At 37.0% G+C, this 27,020-nt stretch overlaps 1 protein-coding gene across 5 annotated transcripts in view; it reads right to left on the bottom strand.

Moving 5' to 3' along the window:
• Positions 1-27,020, bottom strand: part of GABRB2 (gamma-aminobutyric acid type A receptor subunit beta2) — a 170,181-nt gene that overhangs the window by 66,932 nt on the left and 76,229 nt on the right. For all 5 annotated transcript variants that reach the window (XM_074883612.1, XM_074883613.1, XM_074883615.1 and 2 more), the window contains one exon: positions 8,856-8,938. In XM_074883612.1, coding sequence (XP_074739713.1) covers positions 8,856-8,938 — 83 coding nt within the window. The remainder of the gene's footprint in view (positions 1-8,855; positions 8,939-27,020) is intronic.

The following is a 27,020-nucleotide window of genomic DNA, read 5'->3' as shown; positions in this document are numbered from 1 at the left end:
CAACATTTTGAAACTATTTCTTTGGGGGAGAACCATCAGACAAAGGGGTTTGGGCCATCAGCTACACCTTCATTTGTTTCTCAACTGACTACTCTTTGCTTCTTTGTCTCCAAAAGGTGTCAGGAACTGAATATCATTTGATCAATAGGTAAAAGTGAATCAATGGAGTATATTTTGATTTCTCACAATGAAAATGAATTTATATTTATTTCCTGTAAAATGGTGAGAGAGATGCTGGGAAAAAAAAAAACAACACAAACTATCTTAGCAAATAAAACGACTGTAGAAATGTATTTCAATTCTTTTCACAGGTATGTGATCACTATGAGATAATCACATTCTCTGTTGCCTTCTAAAGCATAAGACCTGAGGTCAAGTGATTCCAGCATCTGATAAATAATACTATTTCATAAAAGCTACACCACATTGAAGAAATTATTTCATTTTGAAAAAGATAATTGACTACTTAAGTAAAATGATACTATGGAGGATTAGCTATTACTAGCTTTCAGAGCCACTTCCATCACTTACAATGCTGTAAAAAAAAATTATTTTTAAAAGAAGAACCTAACCTTTAGAAGTTTTTTGTTTTGTTTTAAACCCCTCCTCTCATTTTGACTTGCCTTCAAAACACAACTTGAGACCTAACATGGGGGCACAGTAATTTCACCTAGTAATTTTGTTTTCCGTGAGAGATGAAAGGATGGTCTTCTCTCCTCAAAGAAGAAACAATTCTAGCTTTTTCTCCTCTGAAATGCATAGTGTACAGGAATCGCAAAGTGAAGGAACATTTCTCTAAATGTGTGAATGAAGTAAAATGACAACTCAATGGGAATGGGGAAAGAAACCACCAGGGATTATTTATTTATTTATATAAAACTTTCCACATTCAAGGTTTCCTAGTATGAAAAGTAAGTTAGATAAATTGCAGTAACTATGAGTTTACCACAAAGTGTTTTAGTTTTGTAATGAGATATGAACTTAGTTGAATAAAACGCCCGTCCAAAAATGTAGATTGTCTGTTTTTTTTAAAAAAGCATAGACTAAAATATTTTTGAAGTTTGCTCCTCACAGAAAGCCTGACAGATATTCTCAGTTCATCATGAATTGGACACATCCAAAGAAAAAATAGCTTGAAAACTGGAAATGGTTTTAGCACTACATATGAATGCTGAAACATTTCACTCTTCCACAAAAACATAACGTAGCAATTACACATTACCATTTCTATCTGCGAGACAACTGCCACATACAAGTTTTTTTTGACAGAGGTTGGAGTAAGTGCATTATTTACAAATAGCACTTTGCTATTTAAATCATTTCACTAAGTCCCAAATAAACCTTCATTTAGCACTAAACTCTGCAATCCAAGTAAGGCACGCATTACAGGGCAGTAAAACACTGTATGTCAATAATGCTTTTGTTGGTTAAAAACAGGAAAGGATTATTCTCACATCCCACTGCAAAGTCAAGTATGTTAGCTATTATGAATCCAATGCAAATAAGCCTCACATGAGTCCATAAAAGCTGTAACATAACCTACAGCTGTCACAGTGATACAAAAAATTATGACAAATTTATGTGTCATTAGGCCAAACTCAAGAAGTACTGCCACCTTAACCCAGCAATCAGAAGATTGCTGTATTGCCAACTTCAAAACAATGGCTACTCATTATCAGGAAGTACAGCCTCTGATGTAATGCAGCTTCTTGTTGGCAGGATGACAACACATGCCAGCACTGATCGTACTTTTTCTGCCCTCTTTGGGATTTCTGAGTAGTTGCAACTGTGATTCTAGAGATAATAATGATTGGGTCCAACACTTAGAAGCACCAGGCAGCAAGTGAAAAATCATAGGTGAGCAAGATACTGCTCAACTAAAAGCAATTGCTTTTGTGCCTAAACCAAAATAGAACTTGGCAGAACAATGAATATTACTGATAGACTCAATATACACCAGAGATTCTGCCTGAATTGCCTACTGACTGAATCAAGGCTTTAAACCATTTTAAGTACAGCAAACTTCTAATAAAAATATTGGTACTCCACAGAAAATAATAAAAATCAACTATAATATCAGATCACACACTACATAGACTAAGATATGTAACAGCATCATAGATGCCCTTTTCAATAGCACTTTGAAATACTTCTTGAAGAAATCACCAGTTACAAGGTGTTTGAAAAGAATACTACACCTACAGAAAAACATTTGCCTCAAGTATGAGAAGTTGTAACAGACCCTATTACTCAGTTTAGTAAAAAAAAAAAAGTTAGTATTTACCTTGTAAAATGCACACCTTCTGCAAACAGGACTGTAAAGTGCCAACCAATCAGCTCTCCACATTTCCACATAATTTATTGCATGTAAGATTCTCAGAGTATTTGTTAGAAATATATTCTTTTCTCTCAGAGGGCATCTTTCTACAGCATCAGAGATGCCTTCACGGACATTTAGTTCTTCCCCAAACATCTAACAAATGAATCTGGCACTTTCTAAATATGGACTCTTTGAACTGTGCCCCTTTGTTTTTTTCCAATAATCCCTTGATAAAAGGCAGGGTTATGTGCAATAAGGACAAATGTACTCTAGCTCAGACTGGATATAAAAGGCAAAATGCTTCAGAAGTTTTAAAACCATGTGCATTTTGTATTTTGTCTCTGTATCTTTATGATTCTATATATTCTCCATATTCAACTGTAGAATGATTAAAAAAATTAGCTTCAAGCTATGAATTTCCTTCTGGAAATCTCCACTGCCTATACTGTCCGGTGCTGATAAGCAGATATTGGATATTAGTATTTTGGATTCCCTTTTAAAGTTAACTCCAGGTTGCTTCAAAGCATTAGGAAGCTTGTTTGTGTTATGAGAGTGCTGCAAAGATGCACTGCGATATAAGGAAAACAAGAAATATACTTCCTTCTTGCCTATGCATAGGGTAATATATCTTGGATGTTACTTGAGTTCCAGTCTGAAAGCCTGACCAAAGTACCCAGTTGGTTTTTGGGGTGGGTATGTTACCAAAACCTTACAAACACTGGTTCACTTGTACACAACCCGCCCTGACCATGTGTGCTGATGGTTAGTCTAAATTTCTGTCCCCTCTTCAGACTAGCCAAAAGAATCATCTGCTGTTGCGGTTATTTTTAGCTCTTACTGAATCATCCTATCTACACACTGAAGAGGAGTCAAGGATTTCCTGTTCATTGCCAGTGTGCATTATGCCAGTGAAATTATACCTCTTCTCGACATACTTGAGACAAAATTACTAAGAACAAATAAAGAACAAAGTACCTGTTCCAAGGAAGCCACACTATTAGCTGATGTTGCTGAAATGGGGGTACAGAGGTGGAACTCATCACTGTTTGCTAACCAGTCTATGTCTCTTCCCCCCACAAAGGGCTGTGCAGATTGAATTGTCACAGAATCTGAATTAAGACATCCAAACATATAGATGATGAACAAGGAAGAAAAAGGGGCACTTTGGTAAGGTCAACTTCTACTGATGTAGGAATATCCTCCCTGTACAAAGGCCACTATGCAAGACAGACTTAGCTGAAGGGACAAAGGGGACAGGACGCATGCTAAACTTGATAAATGGAAAAAAAAAAAAATTAAAAGAAAATGAACCACTATTAAGATTCTAACCTTCAGTGGCTCAAAAGTCACATATTTAGCTTTCCACTTACTGTGTAATTGTAGGAAGTGACGTGCTCCCATGGTATCCTCTTTTGCTGAACACCCCACTCCCTGGGGATCGGTAGCCTTTCGCCTGGTATCAAGCACATTGGCCTCTAACCCAGAAAAGCCTTGCCTGGTCGGCTCCTGGAGTTCTACCATTTGTTGTGTGTGACCTGATTATAGCTTTGATCGATGGCCAGAGCAGCCATCTGCAAAGTACTCGATGCCTCAGCAAAAGGCATCTTTGATTTCTTTTCAGTGCCTTAAATGTACTTGTAAAGTCACCTTGAGCACACAAAGATGACTTCTGTTTCTCTTGTTGATGAGCTTTCAGATGATCTGATTAGACAGTGTTTGATACTGGGCTGCACTGCCACTGGGAGGAATGATATTCTTTAACCTCTGCTCTTTCTGGCTTTTTCTAGATTCTGTTATCAAAAGGAAGTTTTAACTTAGTGTGCTTCTGTGGCCTTTTTGTCATGAAACAGAAAAAAAAAACTCTAATGATTTCTGATCCAAACACCCCAGACTGTTATATAAATGAAATGTCCTGAAAACAATTATTTCTCATTCATCAGCAAAGCAGTCCTTCCCGTCTGTGCATGCTGTTCTGACTCTGCCCTTTTTCCCCGGTCAGTACATCTAAGTGGCAATCTCCGTGTTTGCTAAGGTTTAGGACAGCAGGGCTTTCATGCACTTTTTTTAATGCCACATCTTTAATACACTATGGAAAATGTTTCTGAGAATATGCTTCTTTCTAAGGAGAAATTCTGCGTTCTTGTTTGTTCCACAGCAACAAAGAAATGGAAAAAAAAAAAAAAGCAACCCACTGTCATAAGGCAGGCAGTTTCTGAATTATATTTCAGTCTAACATAAATATAGCTACGCCAAACACATTATGAAACCAGATAAGAAGGAACAGAAGTAAATTTTTGTCTTTATGTGGCACCACATAACTGAAATGGACAAAGCTCCAAATGTACCAGACGAATCTTGAACAATTACATTAAAAAATATTCAAAAGAATCACAATCATTTTTCTGTTATGCTACAGGATGTGCAATATGATATTTTATTTGTTTATATGAATATGAAATATTCTTCAAATTCCCTTGTACTTCTTTTTGCCTCTGAGCCCCCACTAGTCTTATGGTTGATTAGCTAAGACATTCCTTTCAACAGTTATAACTCCAGAGAGGCAGGAAACAGCAGAGAAACAAAATTATTCTAGAGCATCATCAGAAACTCAGCAATGCATACTGCAGTAGCAGAGGTAGGGAACAGAAAGGAGAGGTATTTTACCAAGTCAAGCCAATACTCAACTGAAAAGGAAAAAGCTCTCTGTTGCCTGAAAGTTGGGAAACTAAGAAATGAATACAGAGGAAAAATTATTTCCCTCTGGTATTACAACCCTGCTATTCAGTGTGTTGGGAAATAACAAAAGAAAGGGGGAAGTAGAATAGCTCAAATTAGACCCCCTTGGAAAAGAAGGCCTACAGGTTTAGAAGAATCATAGTAAAACCAAACATTCAACACGTTTCTGCCTTTTAAGGATGGGCAAAGCAAAAAATGATCACAGAGATGTAACTAGCTATATATGAAAAAACAGAATTTCAGCTCTCAAAACTGATACTCTTTGAATTAATGGGGAATAGTCCTCTCTTACACTTCTAATCTAATCTCACTAATACTACCTTAAACTGAAATAGGAAAAATGCTGTCTCTTGTATCTTAATAGATTATACCAACTACCCCATTTCATTTTTTTATATTTTACATACAATCCTTTTCCACCATAACTTCTAATTTGCAAATTAATCTAGATTTAAGAAAATCTAGAGTAACAAAAATTTGATATTTCAGTAAACACAATGATACATGAAAAAAGTAACCCAGGCAGCGAAGAAGCCAGTCAACTCTGGCATCAATAACAGGATGAGGCGGGGAAAGGAAGGAGGAAGCAGAGAAAGAATAGAAAGACATTAGAGACATTAACATGTATGGAAATGGGATAAAAATTTATCATGACTTAACCCAAAGGATCTGGCTAGATAGTAACTCCTTTTTTAAACAACGTGTATTTAACCTGGACTTTATTCAAACTTTTTATATAGGACTACCTAAGAACAGACAATTAGTAAAGATGTATGAAGGTGTGAGGAAATTGTACTGCACTGAAAGAATAGATCATGCTCAGTACAGAGAATGATTATAAGGAAAGCTCTTCCTTCTTGGCATTAATATTCTTTAGTATTTGTGTGTTAATGAAATTTCTAATGAAATAAATCTGCAGGCACTGTTAAGACAAAGGATGATCAGAACAAAATATAGCAAGAATTGGATAACCTTGAGGACTGTAGCAATATTAAGAACATTGATTTATGTGAACAGTGTTATGAAATGCCAAGTCATGCGTTCTTCATACTATGCAAAAAAAATTCTGTCAAAGCCTAGAACCCACTGCTGGAAAATGAGTGAGGATGGGAAAGACCTTACTGTACTGTTTCTGGAAAGATTATCATCTGTGAAAGTTATGCAGTTGTGAAGAAAGGCAAAGGTGGCTCTTTGAAAAAGTGAATAGAGATTTCATCTGGGATTCTGTTTATGCTACTAGTTACCCCTAGTGAAGAACTAGCCAGTTCTGCATTTCTCTTAACATATTCTTGTATGAGAAAGGTAAAAGAGACAGGAATATCCGGTTTCATAAAATGAAGCCTATGAGAAACTATGTCAGCTTTCTTTAAATGTGTTATGAAGGTCCCAGAAGGACTGGGGAAGATATTGAACTAAAAAAATAAAAATTGTTGACACAAGCAGTGGGTATAATTTCATGCCTTCATAGCCATGAAAACACTTGGGGTAGAATTTAGAGAATTTCTAACCTTCACAAGAGAGCAGTGGTAAAACAGGCATCCAACAGGATCAGTAGGGCAAGAAACCCAGCTACTTTCAGCATGTAGCTTAACCAGTTTAATGAAGCGATTATGACTTGAGTACTTGCACTGAATGACTCAGAAAGTCACTTTCAATCTTATTCACTCTACCTCTCTACCTACCAGCATTTTTGTCTGAAAGGATTCATAAATATTAGACAGACTCAGGTTTTTACCTGAGCAGAATGACATATATAAAGAGCAATAATTTTCTAAAGCAGCATGGAAGTGTTTCAAAACACAGTTAAAGTATTGCTTCTACCCACGTTCTTTAATGGCCTTTGTTACTGCAATGAAGACAGGCTAGCTACATACAGTATCCTGATTTAAATCCACTTTACTTTTCTGATGCTGCAACAGAGTTAATAGATCCACAAAGGAGCTCTCCCACAAGCATCCTAACTGCTATGGTAAATTGAACTCCTACCCTTTCTACGATACAATGAGCATCATACCAAGCAGAACAACAATTTTGAGAGCTCAATACCCCATTTTCCAGGATTGTTTCTTGAAAGATAACTGGTCTGGCTTCAAACTTCTTTGCTAAATCAGACAAGAGGGAAATTTCAACCTAGATGTCCCACATTCTAAGTCTGAACGAGAACAAGTGCTCTCATTGAAAAGAAGGGACATAATTTAATTTTCAGTTTTGCAAAAGGACTGACCTGGGAGGTATTTCCTGGGAATATTTCCCAGAGTGGGTCCTGCAAGCATGACAGGCAGGGGATACCTAGTTTGTGAATCCCAAGAAGATTCAGGCATCTCAGCAATGCAGAGAGATGGCAAGACTTTGTTGACTGTTTAAACAATGCTGTAAATAGAGAGAAAGGATGTCCTCTGACTCTCTAGCTTTCCACCTTACACGCACAATTTGACAAAAGATAAATTCCAGTTCCTTGCGACAACAACAATTAAAAGACACTGGCAGAACAAGCCACATTCTCAGTAAAAATCTCTGTAAACCCAAATACAGTTATGCCAGTAGTTTTCTTGCACATTAAAATCAGCCTACTATATTGGTAAAAGGCTGCAGGTATGAGATTTTTGAATCAAATATCATTAATAGAATTTTTATTATGAACTGCTAAAGAAGAGAAAACAACAAGATTTGACCCATTCTCAAAAGAGCAAAGTCCCTCATCACATTTGCTGCATGTGTATTTCAGCACACAGAAGGGGTGAATAAAAGACGCATTTTGCTTATTTTACATGTGTAAATTATTTCAGACAGCAGTGTCACAAGTTTAATGCAGGAAAGAATTTTGGCATATCTAAAATGAATGAAGCCTCGACAACAATTTAAAGCCTATTCTTAAATGCTTTCTAGAATGGGAGAAAGAAGTTCAGCTGTACAAAGTTCTTACCAGCCTGTAGCACAAGTTACTGGCATTTTGTACTTCAACGCACACAGAAATCCCACATAATCTTTTATAATACAGAAGTTACTTTAAAATACACATGCTTTTGTTTACTTTATTTTAAAACATGCTATTAATTTCCATTTTGCTTGCCACATTCAACTTAATGATACACCCCAGCTGAATTACCTATGGTTCTTCTGAAAAACAAAACCCATCTTGAAGGTGCTCATATGATCTTAATTAGAGCGCCAAATAATGCATGCTTACAATATTGTCTTTATAAAAGTGATCATGAATTTTCTTCTCTGATGTACTTAGATTTCCTAAAGATATTTCAGTGAAAACAGATTTGAAATTTTATTCCACTTTTATCTACATAAAAAGTTTGATAGAGACACCAACTATTAAATTCAATATATATAACAGACTGCATTGCATGCGTTTAACTACATACAGCACCGGGGTTGGAAAAAATCCCACAAAACGCCTGTTTCAAGGACAATTCTAACGTCTTGCCGTCATTTATAAACGGAAACAAGCTGCCACACAGTTCAGCAGTAAAGGAGGATAAAGGACTGATAATAATCCTCGCGCTCCTCACATGAACTCCAACAAGGCATTTGAATGAGACTTTTAAAGCTGTAAATTGTCCATCAAAACACAGAATAACTTTTGCTAATCCTTGTGCCACAAATTACTAATCCATCTGGAAAGCATGTGTTTTGCATGTGTTTACAAGGATCTAAATGTCATCAGGCGGAAAGACAACTAGGTTAGTAGCATGTTAAAAAAGAAAATTTAAAAAAAAGACAAAAATACAGAAATAAAAACTCTGGAGCAGTTGACCACAGAATAAGTAGGATTTGCAGAAGTACTTACAGCTCTCAATCTCCAGTGTGCAGTTCTGCTCATCCAGCGGATATCTCCGTAGGTCCATCATACAAGCAGCTGTTGTTGTAATTCTAGGAAGGAAACAGAAGAGCTTGTTAACGTGTCTTGTTCCAATCTTTCCTTGATCGCACATAGCTGAAAGAAGAATAAACACCTCTACATAACTGACGCTCTTGCCTATTTTTACTGAAATACTGCGTCTGCTGCTTACTTGTAACTAATACTGTTCTAAGAAGGTTATGCCAGTCTGGTGGGTGAGCAGAGAGCTTCCCCTTTACACACGACTATCACAGTACTGTAAGCTTTAATTATTATCAACGAATTTATCCTGACAAAATGAAGCATGAATTAGGATAGCAGTATTTCTTTCATTTTACAGTGGAGGACTTCAAGCCACAAAGGAAAAGCTGAAAGAAGGGTGGCAGAGGAAATCTAACGAGGAACAGAGAAAGATACGTAGTTCATATCCTAGGTTAATACCCTAATCCCTTCATGAAATTTAATTCTTCTTTCTTCTGTTCAATAGTGCTTTGTAAATGAAGTATTAGTTTATCTTCACATTAGAAAGCAAACATTTTCAGGACCATTTTCACAAAACATTTAGACCATATTTGTGCCTCCAGATTTCACCAAACCTACTAACATTAACTTTTGCCAAACGTGCCTTTTAGATGTTGAGAGAAATGTCTGTACCGTTAATAAATCTTTTGCTGATAAACCTCATGGAGAAATATGACCCTGAGATGAATATGAACCAAGGCACAATTTTCAGCAGCATTTAATTAACTGTGTTCCCATCAAGTCTTCTTAATGTGTAGACAAAAATCAATTCTTAATTTATTGCCCCCCCCCCCCCTCCCACCTCCAAGAGACCATGCTTTATAATTCTGTAGTAATTAATGAATATTACAATTTGGAATCTGCCAACAGTCAAAATAGTATGTCCTGCACACACTCCACATAGGGCCAGGTGTGGATTTAGTGTATAAACTGAGAGGTTTCTAGCCTTTCTTCTCTTCCCCTCTACCTGATAAGAGCCCAGCTGCTAGAGCCTGGTGATTTATACAGACTCCTCAGAGAAAAGGATTTTCTCCTGTGTGTTAAGTACAGCTGACTGGCCAACTGCATCTGGGGAATCTGCTTCCACACCAGTAGAAAAATGAGAGCATTGCACAGCAGCTAACTGTACAAGCTTTCTTCAGGCTGAAGGCTGACCAAATGATTTAGCTCAGATGATAAAATCCAAGATGATGTGGGTGTGCCTCCAAAATAGGAGCCAAGTGGATAGATGGAGTGCCTACAGCACATGCAGACACTGCATGACCCAACAGGATCACCAGCTACATCCTTCCACAGTATTCATGAGAGACTGGGTGACCAACAGTTTGCTTCTCAAAATTGTATCGCCCTGTATGAGGGTTACTGGCCTTTCATAGTAGATACTTAGACTGTTCAAACTTCTTTTACATCCTTCAATCTGACTACAAGACAGAGAACTCTTTCATTTGATGGACCTCATTTTTTCTCCTTAAATACCTAATAAGAGTTCATTAGAAGCAGAAAACTACAATTGCCTGAGAGAGGCTCAAAATTCACTCAAAACTGACTCCAGCAATCCCTTCTGCAAGGAACTTAAGAAATGCTGAAGTTACACAATCTTTCATTATTATTCTTACTGTCTTATCTAACAATACTTTATTGTCATTTCCAGAAGAAAAAATCCCTGTAATTTTCTTCAAAGAAAAGAGAACAAAAGTAGGGGCAAGTTAGTCCTGTAAACACTTAGTAAATCCTACCTCCTTCTTGTCAACCTAGACAAGATCCCTTAATTTTACATTTTGACCATTCATATGTATTGGGCTCTCAGAGAAAAGGAACACCTTTTGTCACTAAGTTCTTTCTTCAATCACTACATGACTACTCACAGAATTGCTTTTGAAAATATATTGTTTTCAATCAGTGTGGGTCACTGCAGATGTTTCAGAAGAAAGCTTCCTGGAGTGGACAAAAGCAGGGGAAAGGAATCCTTTGGCTCCTCTCAATGGTAGTCTTCTAGCTTTTAACAAAACCAAACTGCTGAGGAGTATATATTTGCTGATAGCAAGTGCAAATAGAACAATCAGCAGCATATATTGATAAAAAAAAACCAAACCCTCTTTAACAGTTTATACTTGATTCCTTATTTTAAAATTTAGAGGAAAATCAAATTGCCCTGTTCCAATATGAATGTAAGATTGATTATTTTGGGGAAAATTTCAGGAAGGGTGGAATGATACCAAAAAAAAAAAAATTACAGCTCATGTTTTCTGTTTGTTTGTGTTTTTTTATTTTGGTGGGGAACTTTGTTGGGTTTTTTTGTTTAATACCCTCAGTATTTTCATATTTTTGTGTATATTATAGTCACAAATTTTAAAATTTCAGTAATTCACAGAGGAAAAGGCAGGAACACAGATTTACAAACAAGGTTTAAGTGCACAAAAGAGTTGTGGTAAATACCAACCTGGTTGACTACTAAGTTTTCTAACACCCTTCTCTGCACTAAACACATTTTTCCTACCAGAGTCTACCAGACCAGGGGCTTCAGCACAGAGACCAAACCACACCTTTGCCACCCTCAGCAAAAATGTCTGTTCATACTGATGGTGGAGCTGAGCACACACAATTCTGACATATCTTCAGTAGGATTTTTGGGTGCAACAAATACCACAGAAGAGGACAAAGAGTACAGCCACCTAGGGTAAGAGCTCTGCAGGGAACATTACAAATCATTAAAAGACACACTGCCTTACCTCATCAGAAGTTAAAGAAAAAAGAAGTGGCACATATTGAAAATGATTGGTAGAGCAGAGTTTTAATCAAGTCAAAACAGCAGTTTTGAATAATGTATTTAACTCACTTGTTCATTCTTATCCATAACACAAATACGTTGAAATAAGTCTGTCCTTTCCTCATATTTGTACCTCCCTCATATTTTTACCCTGACTTTTTTCACATTTACTGTAAAATAGAAAAAGTTCTCTTTCATCTTCAAATTATTTAAACAACAAATCTACCTTTTGACAAATCTTAGTGGTTTGCAATTTATGAATAGCTAAACCAAATTACCAGTACAAGAGCATGCAAGAGTTACCAGCTTAGAATACTTTTAAAGCCAAGACCTATACCTTTTCAGACAGAAGAAGAAACAGCAGTTCATTATAGCAGTTAGGAATGCTTGAAACAGGCAAAAAGTCTCTTCCCCAGAACAGAGCTGTTTCAATTTTCATAAAAGAACTAAAAATACAGCCTGGACTAGCGCACAAAATATAACATTGTATTTTGCATAATGTAACCTTGAGAACAAATAATGAAAAAGTGAAAGATTTTAAAAAACAACGCTGTGACTCAACGCATTACAGTCATTAGGGACGGTAACAGAATAACAGTGCTCTCAGAGAAACACCATATGAAATGAAACACATTACAGAACTGTCTCATACACTAATCTTTTCATCTCCCGTTAAAGAAAGAGAAACCTTGTAATATTTAATTTCTAACTCCTAACAATGCAAACCAGCCTTCAGCTTCCTCTTTTATGATCTATATTTTGAATGTAGGCTGATCGTGGAGCACACTAAAAAACCCAACCCTGAAGCACTAAACTGACTAAATAAAGTATTATGAAGTAGAGCAAAGGAAAATTTCATGTGTCAAAACAAGCATAGCTACAGCGCAAAGAAACCTGCAGCACAACTAACTTGCAGGGAAAGAAAGTTTGCTGTCAATAATTCAGATAAACTATTATTTCTGAGAAAGCTGAAAATCTGCCCTTGTCTCCAAACCTTTGGGGAGGTTCTATGATTCAAGTAAGAGCCAAAAAATTGGCACTGCTCCTTTCACAGGCCAAAGTTGAAGGCCATAAAGAACTTTTTGATAACACTTTCAAACTTAAAGTGATGCAGAAAATAATCCTATTCCAGCAGTGCTAATAGTTCTTATTTTGTCAGTGCTATGTAGGGGACAGTTTTTCAAAATCCCTTAGATTTTGCTCTTCTGACAAATGGAATCTGATATTCAAAACAGCAACTTAAACAGTTCTGACATCACCAGTGATGGAAAAACAACACTGGAAGACAGGAGAGTAATGATAATGATACAGAGAGATGGGCAGAATCCCATTCCCTCTCGGAGCTGCAGTGGCTCTGCAAAGCTATGGGGAATAAGCAGCAACAGAAGCTTATCTCTGCCCTGGAAGGAAGCAGCCCTGACCTGTAATTACAGGATTATAGACACAACAGAAATGATGAGCAATAAGGTGACAATTTCAGATAGGTCCTCTGAGTAGAGTGGTAGTATAAGAACTATATAACACTCTCTTAACTCTAGCAGTGACAGACTGTGATCCTATAGAGTCAAAGACAGAGCTGAAGCCCAGGAAAATGCAAAGACTAATTCCTTCTTTAAATGTATGCACATACATCCTGTTGAAAGTGATGCAAGATTCTGCTTCAGATTTGCATATCTGAAGGCAGACTATGACTCCCCATTAACTATATCAGGAGCAATCCAAAGAGCTTGAAAGGATACCATGCTCTGTAACAGCCTGCATCTCTATCATGGGCTTCATATGAATCCTCTGCACACACTGACTGGGAGTCACAAACTCTCTGAATTAGTTACTGAAAACATGTACTCCAGCTAAACCCACTGTTCACTTCTGCTTCCTGGAAACAGTCCTGCTGCGTGACAGTTGGAAGCATCAGTGGCAGCAGCAGCCAGCAGAACCAATTTCAAATACGTGGAAATCTAGGAACAAAACTGTAATGTGATAAATGTCTCTCCTGAACAATAATATTGGATTTAGACATATGCGTCAAGGTTGTTAGACATACTAACAGATCTACTTTTAAATTAAAATAGATTTAGTGCTATTTATAGACTTCACGGAATTTTTCCTCATTCTGCTTATTCACATAAAAGATCAGCTTTCCTTCTATGATCATAGGTTAAAAGTTGGCTTTAGCAAAGGATAAACAATAGTGACATTTCTGCAAGTCCATCATTAAATCTGAACATTCAGCTACTGACTGCTATAATCTTTCAACTGTAAACTACACACACAGTTTCTCCATGTAGTTTTGTAGGAAAAAATTAGCAATTGTTTTATTGATGTTGATGTCTCAGTTTGAGATTAAACAATATGCTCAGGCTACCCAGAACCTGAAGCCATTTCTCGTATTCCAACCTAAATTCCAACTTAGCCCATTTTTCTTACTCCATTTGGGAGTCACTGTCTGATGACATGTAGATATTTTCCCCTTGTTTGTGTTGTGTGCAATCCTTGAATAGTTAGGTACTCTCTGAAAGCACTAAGTGTATTCATTAAAGCTAGAAGGCACAACCATAAAACAAATTAAGGATAAGAAGGATATGATGCTAAAGCATTTACAAAATCTAATACAAGATAGGAAAAAAATTTTGTAGCTGATAAAACACAGGGAGTCAAGTCAGAACACATACTCAACCTCATTAAGTTTTGTTGTTGTTTATATTGCTGGTAAAAGAAACAGACAAGATTTACAAGAGGAAACTAAAATATATATGCCCCTAGATCTTTCTTGGGAAGAAGCTCTGCATTGCTCTGGTGAAGGATAGCCTGTTGTGCCATCTGCATGCCAACTGGAAAGAAGTCATGGAAACTGGAGAATTTAGCCATTACTTCATGGTAAAGGAATTTTGACTCAGAAGAATCAGAATTTTCCTGCAGATTTCCATGCAGTGATGCCCAATTTTCTGCTATATCATTCCACATATAGTTCTCTAAATTGTTCTTTAAATTAGATAGCATTGCCTACTATCCTGTCACTGAGTCCAAAACTCAGCCACAACATCATGTTCATAATTTAAATCCCTGCAAAAAGCACGCATCACTCTGCAGCAAAATCTTCCAGTACAATAACCTCAGCTTTAGACTGAAGTTATTCAACCCTCTCTCTGAAGTAGTATCTGCTCTTCTAGAAGATAACACCCCTATGACACAATGTAGCAGCTATGGCAGAAGAGCTCAGAGGAGCACTTCATAATTTTAATATTTTATCACTGGGAAATGTATCCTTGTCTTTCAGAGTTCACTTCTCCCTTCAAAAGAAATAAAAATAAATAAATGGGAGAATGCTAAAACACTAAAGGACTTACAGAACAATGAAACAATATGAGCACGATGGCTGAGTGACTCAGTATGTGACAACCAACTTTGGAATAAAGAGCTAGTACATCTCCTCCAGTTAGAGAGTTCATACTCCTTTTGCTTTATGACCATCACTGGAAAACGGAAAGTTTTACTTTCAAAAATTTTGCAAAACATGTCCCTTACTCTGGTTGTGAAAACTGCATGTCTATTTCACTCAGATAATGACAGCACTGAAATAAAAAGTGCCTTATTTCAGCTTCTTTCTCTTAAAAATTGATATTGCTACAATCCAAGACATGTTGCATGTTCTAGTAATTCAACTTGATGTACCTGAGTATAAGAAGATTAAAATTTATTGCATTCTCTTTAAAACTAGCTAACTTACAATTCCAATATTACATTTAATACAGACTCAAACTATGGAAGAGAGCTAGAACTTTCTAAGAAGACACAAGGATTTGGTGTCAATTTAATCAATTCTCAGTGCCTAAAATAACTGGTGCTTAGTTCTAGTGAATATGCTGGACTGTAAACATACTCTACATTAACATTTTTTATTCCAGGATGATAAAGATACAATGTTTAATTAAATAATTGAAGAGCTAGGGAAGAAAGGGAGTACTTTCTCCACAAAACATGCACTGCTTCAATGCACAAATGGTGCAGATAATACTGCCACTAAAAACATAGAAATAAGGAAGTACAGATAATCATAGGTAAAATTGTATGAACTCTGCCCACAGGCTACCTTTTTATGCCTTAAGAGAGAAACAAGTACAGTAGCACTACCATCCTATAGTGCAACACTCATCTTTGGAAGAACACTGTCTTGTTTCCCTCTGCATCCTGTGGCTGAATGTTAAACCATGTTGGTCTTACAAAACAGCGTGTAGCCCTCTCCTACCCACCACTGAAATGTCTTCAGCAGTTGACCTCCAGCAACTGTTGGAAGCTCCTCGTGGAAACCACCCTCAAGGTAGATGCCAGCGGTGTTTATACAACCTGCAGCTCCTGCACCTTCCGCTGTTAGTGAAGAACTTGTGCTCTGGATGCTGAGCTCACACAGAACTTCATTCACTTCTTCGCTACTTTCTTAATCTATACTTTTCGCGACAGAGTCACTCCTGCAAAATCCCTTCTTCTTACAAAACACCACCAAGAATATTACTAATTACTTGCCTATTCAGGGAGACATCTGAGTGGAAGGTATTTTCACCATTCTGGAGAAAGGAAGTTCTACTCAAGTTAAAAATTAATGTGAAAGTCAAAACAATCTTCAGTAGAGAAGGCATATTTAGTTTTATGATTGCAGCTTATTTAGTAATTCTTACAGAAGTAGTAAGATAAGAGCCCAAAGCTGCTGTGCCTCTGGCTTTTCTGAGTCAGAAGGCGGCAGCTCATTTTCCACAGGGAAATGTCAATAGAAATAATAAATTTAAGTGGATTCTTCATAAGCAGAATTACTCTCAGATCCAACGGGGTGGAAAAAAGTCCGTAAAAACCCTCCAACGCAGACCTGAAATTATTATTTCTTTCAAGAACCTTTACAACAAAGCAGTAACCCATAAAATTCTAACCCTCACAAAATTCTGAGACAAAAGTAAAATGAACTCTCCCTGTCCAAAAGCAGAAGTCACACTTTAAAAGCAATCAAACAGGGAGACAGTTAGCAGTCAGAATGAAGGCAAACTGTGTAAAGCATAGTAGAATAATAGACACAGGTTATTACTTATTAATTCAATTACGATTAGAAATTTTCATCCACGCAGACTGGAATGCAAGAATAGTTGCACTGCTTATGTGACTGTAGGATTTCAATTAGACCATTTACTTTCTATGCTTTCTTTCCCCACATTAAACGATTTACTATATACCTTTCTAATTCTAGCAAAAAAAGCTCATAGACATATAATTTCTTTACTCTCCACTCTGTTTTAACATAACTTCACCAGTGCTAGGAATGAAGTATTTTATCACCTTCTCTTCATTTCTACTTTCTGTCTATAGACAACCCTGACAAAATGCATCAGAAACTTTTTCAGTAGCATGTCAAAGTGACTGGTACAAACAACCATGGGTGGTAGGAGAATGGGTATGGGAAAAAAATCCTCCTCTGAGCAGATCTGCAACCACAACACTGTGTGCTAACACTGGTGCCTTTGAGTAACCACTATTGTCCAAGTTATTTCTATTGCCCCATTTATGTAAACTTTCCAGATAACATTACTCCAGGCTGCCTCTATCTATGACCAAGTCTTAAACAATGCTGGGTTTTTTTTTTTCCTTCTTTTACTGACGACAAAGAGGATGTTCTCCCATTCCATTCTCCCTGAATAGGTCTAAAAAACAAACGGCCATTCACCAGATACTCAGATTCAGAAAACAGAGCATGCTGAGTGATCCCCCAAAATAAGAGCCACAGCTCTCCTGTGCCACAAGGGAGCTCATCCTGACTAATTCCACCCACTGCAGCACAGTTACCTCACCTACTGCAGCTGTAATGTGCTCTGCATGCCTTGAAGTACTCTTGCAAATTGGATCCCCTTACCTCTGGTAACAGATACCTCTCTCGTTCTCTACCTAAGAGAGGTCAGCCACTATCAAACAGCTGTACAAAATAAAAAAAGATAAATTATTTCGATGAGAGCTGAAAGCACAGGCAGTGGCTAAGCACATCAGAAAGGCCTTCATGTTGATGTAGCTAAAATCTCTGTTGTCCCCACCTTCCCTCTCCCCTCATGCTTCTTCTAAGCTTAACACAATGCAACCAGCAAAAAAAAAGAATGAGAAACTGCCCCTTTTTGTACTACTACTGAACAAGTTGATTAAATCTACTATAATCATGCAGTACAAGAAATGAAATAGCCTTGTAATTGACTATTGTTATAAGATCAATATCTCTTCTTTCCAAATAAACATTTCAGCTTTGCTCTGGTATTTAGGGAACTGTAAGAGACATACCCAAATATGTAATTCTACCCTACTGACATCCTTTCAAATATCACTGTAATATCAACTGTCAATAAAGAGAGAATACAAATAAATAACACCGATGATCTTAAAGCTCCAAAGCATCTGAAGTACTGCCCTCAGACTTTACGCCTACTATGCTAACATATTAACACTATCATTGGCTAGATAAGCACATTGACACTAACGTATCATTTCACTTTTCATTTTAGTGAGCGACCATTATTTGCTTCACCCCCCTGTGGCAATAAGGTGGGGGGTGAAGTCCATGACAGATTTTGCAGGGTCCAGAAATGCATATATCAGTGCCACTGGTAAAACAAAATGTAAAGTGATACTCTATTTCAGTGAGGTTGAGCCTGTCCATACTACCATTAATCTTGTATCTACAATGTCAATGCAGGCAATGCTAATTGAAAGCATGTTTGAGTATCCCCACCTGACCAGCATCTCCAGAGGTTGTGTACAAGGTTTTAAAAATAAACAAACAAATAAAATTACACCTATAATGAGAATCCTGCTTCCCCTCCTGCCCCTTGTAAGCACTGTGATTTGATATTTTCAAAACCACATCTTTCAGGACTCAAATTCAACCCAAAGACAAAGGAAAATGGGAACCCTATTTTTAAGTACTTCTTGGAAGTACCTATCTTGCTATACACAGTGGGTCTCAAAGTGTATGAAAGCATAATTTAAAAAGAGGAAAATAAAAATACCTATGAAACATTTAGAGCAACTCAATCAAGTTCACAAATGAACATCCATATCAAAACCCACTGATTTCATTTTCTGTTCACATGCATCATGAATGAGAAGCAACATGAATACACACACACACACACCCCTAAAAACATAAATAATATATGCTCCTTAATCATCCTTCCTTCCTGCTTCTGATTTGTAGGGCTTCTCTCTTTCTTTGCAGCCAAATATTGTTTTCAATCCCTGCCAAACAGACTAAGAATTGGGTTTCAGTGACCGAGAAGTATTACATATCACCTAGTTTGTAATCCTTGATTTTACACAAATCTTTACCATCAATAAATGAATTCTACTTCACTGCTGCACCACCCAAGTCAATTTACAGATTTAACACAGAAAACAAAATCTGACCAATAGTAATGCCATGAGACCCCAATTAATACCTAGCACTGATCAGTACAGTTTCATTCCTAAGAATCTTACTTTTTACCATGATTTTTATCTAATTTCTTTACACTGTTTGATTTACTAATTCCTGTAACTCTTATGTTAAAACCAAATCTATAATCTTATCTGAAGTTTTTTTAAGTTTTAGTTTTTATAGCAAAAAGTTACCATCGTATGACCAGAAAAAAGTAATAAATATTATTTGACTGAATTTTTTTTTTTTTTTTTTTGACAGCTCTGATGTCAGCACATCATACCCACTGCATACAAATATATCACTGGCCAGTTTCCAAAACCATGTTAACTCATGCTCTTAAGAGTGTAGGCAAGAAGAACTGAAAGCTTGATAAGCTATACAAAACACTGAACATCGGAAATCTAAATAGAAAAGCTGCATAGAGGCTGCTTTTTGATATTCAGTTGGTCCTTTCATGTTTCTGAAATAGTACCTTTGAAATATCTCAGTAACTAGATCTCATGGGCTAGAACACTAATCCACACACTGCAGGAACTGTATTTTGCTGCAGACTATGTTTTTAAATAAATGAAATTTGTATTCATTTAAGACAAGCTTCAGTAACCTTACCAATGTCCCTTCTTTTCCATTTTAATGCTAGTGAGATCCATCAGTTTCTATAGTCAAAGTTATTTGCCTTTATGATCAATTATTTATTTGGAAGATACTTGACTCTGACCTGCAGAATAGCCTGAGATGATTCTGTTCACAATGCCATTATCAGATAGCGTATAACCTGAGTCTCAAAGAGAATCAGAAGAGGTCAACTGATTCTAACCAGAGTTTAATAAGGTCTCTGCTTTCCATATACTTATGCAGACAGTGGGTATCACTTTTAGCATTTTGTATATCCAGAACTGCATTTTAACACTTCATGCTGCAGTGAAAGTTGAATCAATACACAGGCTATATATGAAGGATTTCTTTGTACTGTGTACTTTTATAATTTCACTTAGAAAACATGTCCCCCATTGCTTTTCATGTTACCTTGGCTATACGGGAGACCTTCTTTTCTCCAAGAAACAAGTTATGACTAGTTCACATTGAGGCGAACGATGAGTCAGCTGAAAAGTATCAGTCCTACTCTGAATACAGCACATATGTTTGATGAGAAAATAAATGCTTCTCTGAGATTTGTCAGACCTGTCCTGGAGCCATTCCCTGCATTCAGGGATTTTTTTTTAAGTGATCATTTTACTGTAAAAAGTACATAATTTTTCTTTTTTTTAAACAATCTCTAAAATTACTCCCATGCTTTACTTAAAAATCTTTTATACATAAACAATAGGAAAACACATGCTGAAACTCAGTAAATTAAATTCAGAGCATGAGGAAGGCATTTACTTGATTAAATGCACAGGTGCTTTGAGGTGACTGAAAACACTGGCATAAACCCACAAGGTGAAAGCATTGCTTTCATAGCACATTCAGTCCAGAGCCATCCCAGAGGCACTGGCAGTGAGTTTGATGGCTGCCAGGTCCTCCTTGCCCACTCCTGAGCCCAGGCATGGGAGCAATGGCCAGCCAGCCACAGCCCTTCAGCAAAATGTGGACGACCTCTCACAAAACCAGCCTGTTTGATAGACTTTAGAGGAAGGAATTTCTAGCAGCAAAACAAATATTTCCTAGGATTCACATTCATAAAGTAGAAATGTTAAAACTCGAGTTTGAGTTTGTTCCCCTACGTCAAACCTGATGTTTATCAGAGGCATCTTCACTGTGAAGAGCAATGAGCGTCTTTTTTAAATATTATTTTTCGTATTATGAAAGTCCACGTGTCAATACTTAGCTGATACCAAATGATGGTAAGAGGACATGATAGTTTCCATCAACCACCTGGCAAGAACACCTTTTAATTTTCTTAATGTACATGGATAATAGTTTGCTCCACTCGCTCTGTGAGGCATAATAGTTACGGGAAATGTGCTTGAAATTTTTTTAAAAATAACAACTCAACAGAAAAGTCTTAGCAGGGATGTTGACTTTAAGTCAGCCCTGCCTGCAATATGGGGACAGTAGGAGAAAATGCTGTATAATGAAACAGCCACCCTTCCATGGGCAAGAAGGTTTCTCAAGTGAGAAGTATGGAAAGGTACATGGAAATTATCTCTGCCATATCTTGAATGGGTAAGATAGTTCTGTACAAGCCAGTCCCAGCATTCTTGTTTCACAATATTTATTTCAAAATACATATTCCCAAGTGTCTAGTTAAACGCTGCATGAGGAGAAATACCCATCTGTTTGGTTTTTGTTTGGTTGGGTTTTTTTAATTGTCACAACACTTCAGTATTTCATACACAAACTTACTTTCAGATATTTCAAGCACTGACCAGAATTCACGGCTACTGTCATGTGTTATATATGTTCATTTAACCTAAAGCTAGAGCTAGTGACTACAAACTCTCTCTTACAGGTTATAAGTCTCATTTCTCACCCTAGACCAGAAATTTAGCAAAAAATATCAGCAGTTTAATAACTTTAAGGTTAAATGTTTTTCCCCTGATCTTCCTCCAAGTTGACAAAAGAGAAGACTAATCATATGAACATCAGTACCGCTCTAAGGAAGCAGGCCTTCAGAAGTTAAGATACAGACACTGAGATGATAACCAGAATTTTCAAAATTTTCAACAGTCAACAATCTCAAATTTATGATGCTGAAAGCATGGAAGTATGTTTGTGGTGCAGTGGATGTCTCAGCTTTTCATTTACTCAAAGTAATTTTCTAGTCAACTGGTTCAATCATGACTGCAGTGCCTTAACAATATCTTGATAACTTCTCTCTTCTTGGAATAGCAGAGAGCCTCCTAAATTCAGAATACCAGCACCTCCGAGGGCAAACTACGTATTACACAAAACATTTGCATCTTCTGTGGTAGGTAACAGAAACTACACACTGCATGCAAGCCTAAAACTCTGTATGTAGGAAAACCAAGTTCCTTTCAGGTTTCTTCTGCTCCTTTTTAGGTCACTTCTCCATTCACATTTCTGACTCTCTGTATCTCAAGAACTTTGATACTTGCCAAACACATCTCTCAAAGCCACTCCTCTGTCTCAGCATCACTCCCGTGTGACCCAAAGGCTCATTACCCCCTTGACCCCTCCCCCTGCAAGCAGCCTCGAGTACAGAGGTATTAATCCCTGTATTGCCATAGACAATATATATACTTGATAAGGAGACACCAGAGGTAGAACTCGCATTGACGGGAAAAATACTGTTCTCTCAGTTTGCAAAAGTAACTTTTAAAGAGCAATCCTGAACTTCCTTTGATTGTACCTGCAACACAGGATCTTTCCTAAACAAATGAAGAGCGAAATAAAGCATGAAGACCAAACCCAATTGCCCTAGTATTTGCAAATAATGATCAGGAACCCAGGAGTGATACTTAAAAATAAACAAGCCTTTAAATTATGAGTAAAATATATCAAATCAGTGACTTTTGTGAAGAATAAACCCAGAAAATGTTTGAACACAAGAAATGGCAATACTATTCTGTGAAAGAAGCAAGAGTAGACAATCTAGCAAGTAGGATGGCCACGACAGACAGATGATATGAAAGAAGAAGAAATTTTAAGGAATTGTCTTTATTAGTTGTACCTAAAGTATTATTTTTCCTGTTGTTTCTTGCAAACCATAAAAATGTATAAATGTAAAGCAAAACAATAAAAAAAGCAGTACGAGTATTTACTTCCCACCTGTCACATACAAATCACACTTGAATTCTAGTAATTTGAAAAAATGTTTGCAGTGAAACTTAAATACCTGTAAATCTTGGCTTAAGTTTTGGCTAGGTTACAGACTGAAAAGTCTGAATCTTCTGAATGCATAAGGAATGACTTATAGTTACCCACATAAAACAGGCACTGCAAGTTTCACATGTTGTCAGTAGGAATGAAGATGAAAATTCAGTGCTTCTGGCTGTGATTTGCTTGAAGGTTTCAGGCAAAGCTTGGCACAGGTGTGCTTAAAAGAAGAAAGCGCACATCCAAATTCTGCCTCTTAGCAACAAGACATAATCTTAGTATTTGATTTAAAAGGCAGGTGGTGAATCACAAATCTTCATAAATAAGGAGATGGCAATACACCCTCTTTGCATGGTGTAAATGTCATAAGAGGAGGAGATGGAAAGCGAACTATCACATAGCTAAACCACTACCATCTGCACAATTAATATATGTTCTAAGCAACGAGGGAGTAGGAGGGAAAAGCATCATCACTTATGACTATGTAGTCATTAGCCAAGATCCTAATCTTCATTAGACAAACAAATTAAAACTCACCATTTACTGAAGCTGTCACAGTGGCTCCAAAACAATACTCTAAAAATGGTCCCACTGGAGTTGGATGAAAACGATGGATTTTGAAGTAGTAGTTAGTAAGCAGAAGCATGACATCAAGATAAACTGACAATCTAATGCTATTAATCTAAGGCAACCCTCCTCCCTTCCCCCCAATTCAAGCAATTTTTACAATAAGGAGGAAAAGAAAATAAAGCACGTCACAAATTTTAGAGGAAAATGATGACTCAGCAGATAAACAAGGTCTGTAATTGAATGAAAAACTGACCACAAAACCACAACTGGCTTTCCAAAAGATTTAGAGATTGTACAGACTTTACATTAGGAAATTGCTGAACAGAAAGTGTGGATGAGCACACAGTGATGAGGCAGAATAGTATAGTTAAGCAAAGTCAGAAGGGGAGAGGATAATGCATTTTCAAATCAAACACAAGGAAGCTGGAGAACTTTGTCAGTGCCAACAATATATTTGATCAATTACAAATTGGGGGGGCCAACCTCTCACACTGTCAGTCACAGATCTCAACTTACCTATACAGTTAATTTTCATTACTACTCAATATTGAAAATAATACAAAAGTAATGCTCAAACAGGGAAGGGGAGGGGGAATGTTTTTGCTAACATTGAGCCTTTTTGCCAACACTGAAAGGCACTTGTTTATCTGAATGGAAACTCTTCCATGTTCCTGGCTGCAAAATGGCTTAACTAAAACTTTTTAAGTAGGTGAATCTTCCGATGCAGAGCTGACACCCTGTTCTCTTACATGATACCACACGTTCAGGATGGAGGACAAAAGATTATTTGTTACACTAGGCCTGAACTAACAATGTCTTTTAAAAAGCACTTTGAACACCATGTTTTCCCAGGCTGGTAAGAACTGCCGAAAAACAAATAACTGCAAGGAATACAACTTTTCACTTGCTCATCCCTGTCAAAACTAATCAACACAAATGAACCCTCATTTTCTGCTCACTTCTCTCAACTGAAATGGAATTTTAAAAGTCTGAAAGTATGAGGATACCTTATTTCTATAAATACTTCTGGTTTTCTGCCATGGGCACAATACTAAGTTTGCCACATTCTCACTCCATTTTGAAGGGGTGGGAAATTCAGGAATATGGTAGTGATATTGTGAGATATTTGCTCAGGCCCAGCAAATTCTCTAGGTTTATCAGCTTGGCCATCAGTCTAGTATAAGACAAAATGCAATATACAGATTCATTACTTAAAAAAGCAAAACTAAAAGCTGTTTTTGCTAATTAATGCACTGACAAATGCAACTTGATAAAAAAAGAAATCTAAGTGAGAAAAACTGCTTTATCAATGCTTTTTTTCTTTCATAAGCTTAACTTATAATTATCTTTCCCTTCTTGAAGCTATGTACTTCAGGCATTGCATTGATTAGTCATGTATTTCCTAATTGCTTTATATTGATCTAGTATCTATACCTTGCTCTGAACAAATTACTAATAAGATTCTGTACTAACTATAATGAATAGCAGAGGTAACACTTCATATTTACTTTCGTTCTTGACATCAAAAAAGTATTACTCTCCATGCCCTTTTTCTTGTGTTCAATTCTGTGGGGTAGTATGTCCACTGCTAACAATCTCAGTGCCTTTATTCAGTCTTACCATTATTTCTATGACCAGGACACAGTGTATTTTCCTAGTAATCCCACAGATCACAGATACAGACTGCATTGAAATTAAAGCTGTATTGAAATAAAATGAAAAGATGAAGCTTAAAGAAAATTAAATGAGGTGAAGCAGACGAGATCTGATCAGATGAAGAGTTGGAATGGGAGTCTGTCTCCTTCAATACATGAAAAATACCTTCAATACTCGTGGAAATACAATATTAACATAACACAGTATGAGATGCTGAGGTATCCCTACACATAATTTTTTAGATGGGTTTGGAAATAATTAACGACAAGTGTTTGATATAACAAAAGAAAGAGTGCCATGATATATAAATACATTATAAGCTTTGGGTCTGTACAGTTAAACCCAAGGAGGAGCAGAAAACGGATGATGACAGGAAGCCTGACTTAAACAGCAAACTGCAGTTGCTGTTGATTTACCCAAGTGGACCCCACATGCAGCATCAATGGGAACCTACAGAACCACCTGTGCATGGCAGAGGTTTCTTCCTAAGCCTTGTGTACAAAGATCTTTATACACTCAAACAACGGGATTTTCATCTCTTCCGGAACTGTTACTTGTACTTATGCCTCCTCAGATTTTTCAGGTGTTTGGTTTGGTTTGTTGCATTTTTTTAAGCTAACTAAATATTTTTAAAGCATCATAACTGAATGCTGCCGGACAGGTATCTAAAAAGAACTTCAGGACCCTTCAGAACCAGGGTAAGTTTTACTTATTTGTATTATTAAAGACATACATTAACTGCAAACCAAGATCACCTTCCTGGACACCACCATCCAACATTTTATCAGTATCCTTCAGTCTTAATGACATGCAAATAATTTCCCTGAAATTATACTGTGTTTTCTCTATGACATAAAAACATCTTACATCAACAGCTGAACACAGAAGGCTATGAAAAAGTCATTAGGCTTGACTATATCTTCAGTATCTCTACCTTCAAAAGGAAATAAACTACTCATTTTGCTTGGAGGGGGAGGGGTTGTTTAATACACAGGAATGCCTTTACACAATTCTTTTTCAGATAAATATTTCAGCTGTTGAATGTATTTTCTTGAAGGCATACCAAAGTTATATGAAAATGACTAAAGGCATATCTTTCTTATGGCTACTCTATTACCTCTTTAAATTTCCAACAGCAACAAAACTCATCTCCTCTCTGTCATACATGCCATTTCTCCAGCAACACTAACACTATGAAACAATATTCAGAGGCGTTTCAGGATAACAATAATGTAGCATTCATACTTTAGAATTATATGTGCTATGGAGACCCTTTTGTTGTAGAAACAGCCCACAGACTGATGTTTAAAGATGCACAGTGCTTTATTCTCAGTTGTTAGCTGAGAATAAAATGTAGTCTGGGATGTAATTATGAAATAAGCTTCTAATGTGTGTAATTAAAAATAAAAGGAAAGAGGGATGAATATTCAGTATGCGCCTCCTTGCCTTTGTCTTGTTTCCCATCTTATGCACCGATTGTCATCTCTGTTTTTTACATACAGAAGCAATTGGAGCAGGTATGAGCCATCTTTTAGAGAGAGAATGATAACACAGGTGATAATATCTCACTGAAATGACAGAGCTTATCAGCAAGGTCCAAAAATGATTTACCTCCTCAGCTGACCAGATACAAACATTCTGTAGTCATGCTTACTGCAGGCTTTCCAGTACTTAAAGGGGGCATACAGGAAAGTTGGGGAGGGACTCTTGATCAGGGAGTGTAGGGATAGGACAAGGGGTAACCATTTTAAACCAAAAGAGGATAGATATAAATTCTTCCCTGTGAGGGTGGTGAGACACTGGCACAGGTTGCCCAGAGAAGCTGTGGCTGCCCCCTCCCTGGCAGTGTTCAAGGCCAGGTTGGACAGGGCTGTGAGCAACC

Source organism: Strix uralensis, chromosome 14 (assembly GCF_047716275.1).
Source record: "Strix uralensis isolate ZFMK-TIS-50842 chromosome 14, bStrUra1, whole genome shotgun sequence".
Taxonomy (NCBI): Eukaryota; Metazoa; Chordata; class Aves; order Strigiformes; family Strigidae; genus Strix; species Strix uralensis.
This window is presented reverse-complemented; position numbering and strand designations above follow the sequence as displayed.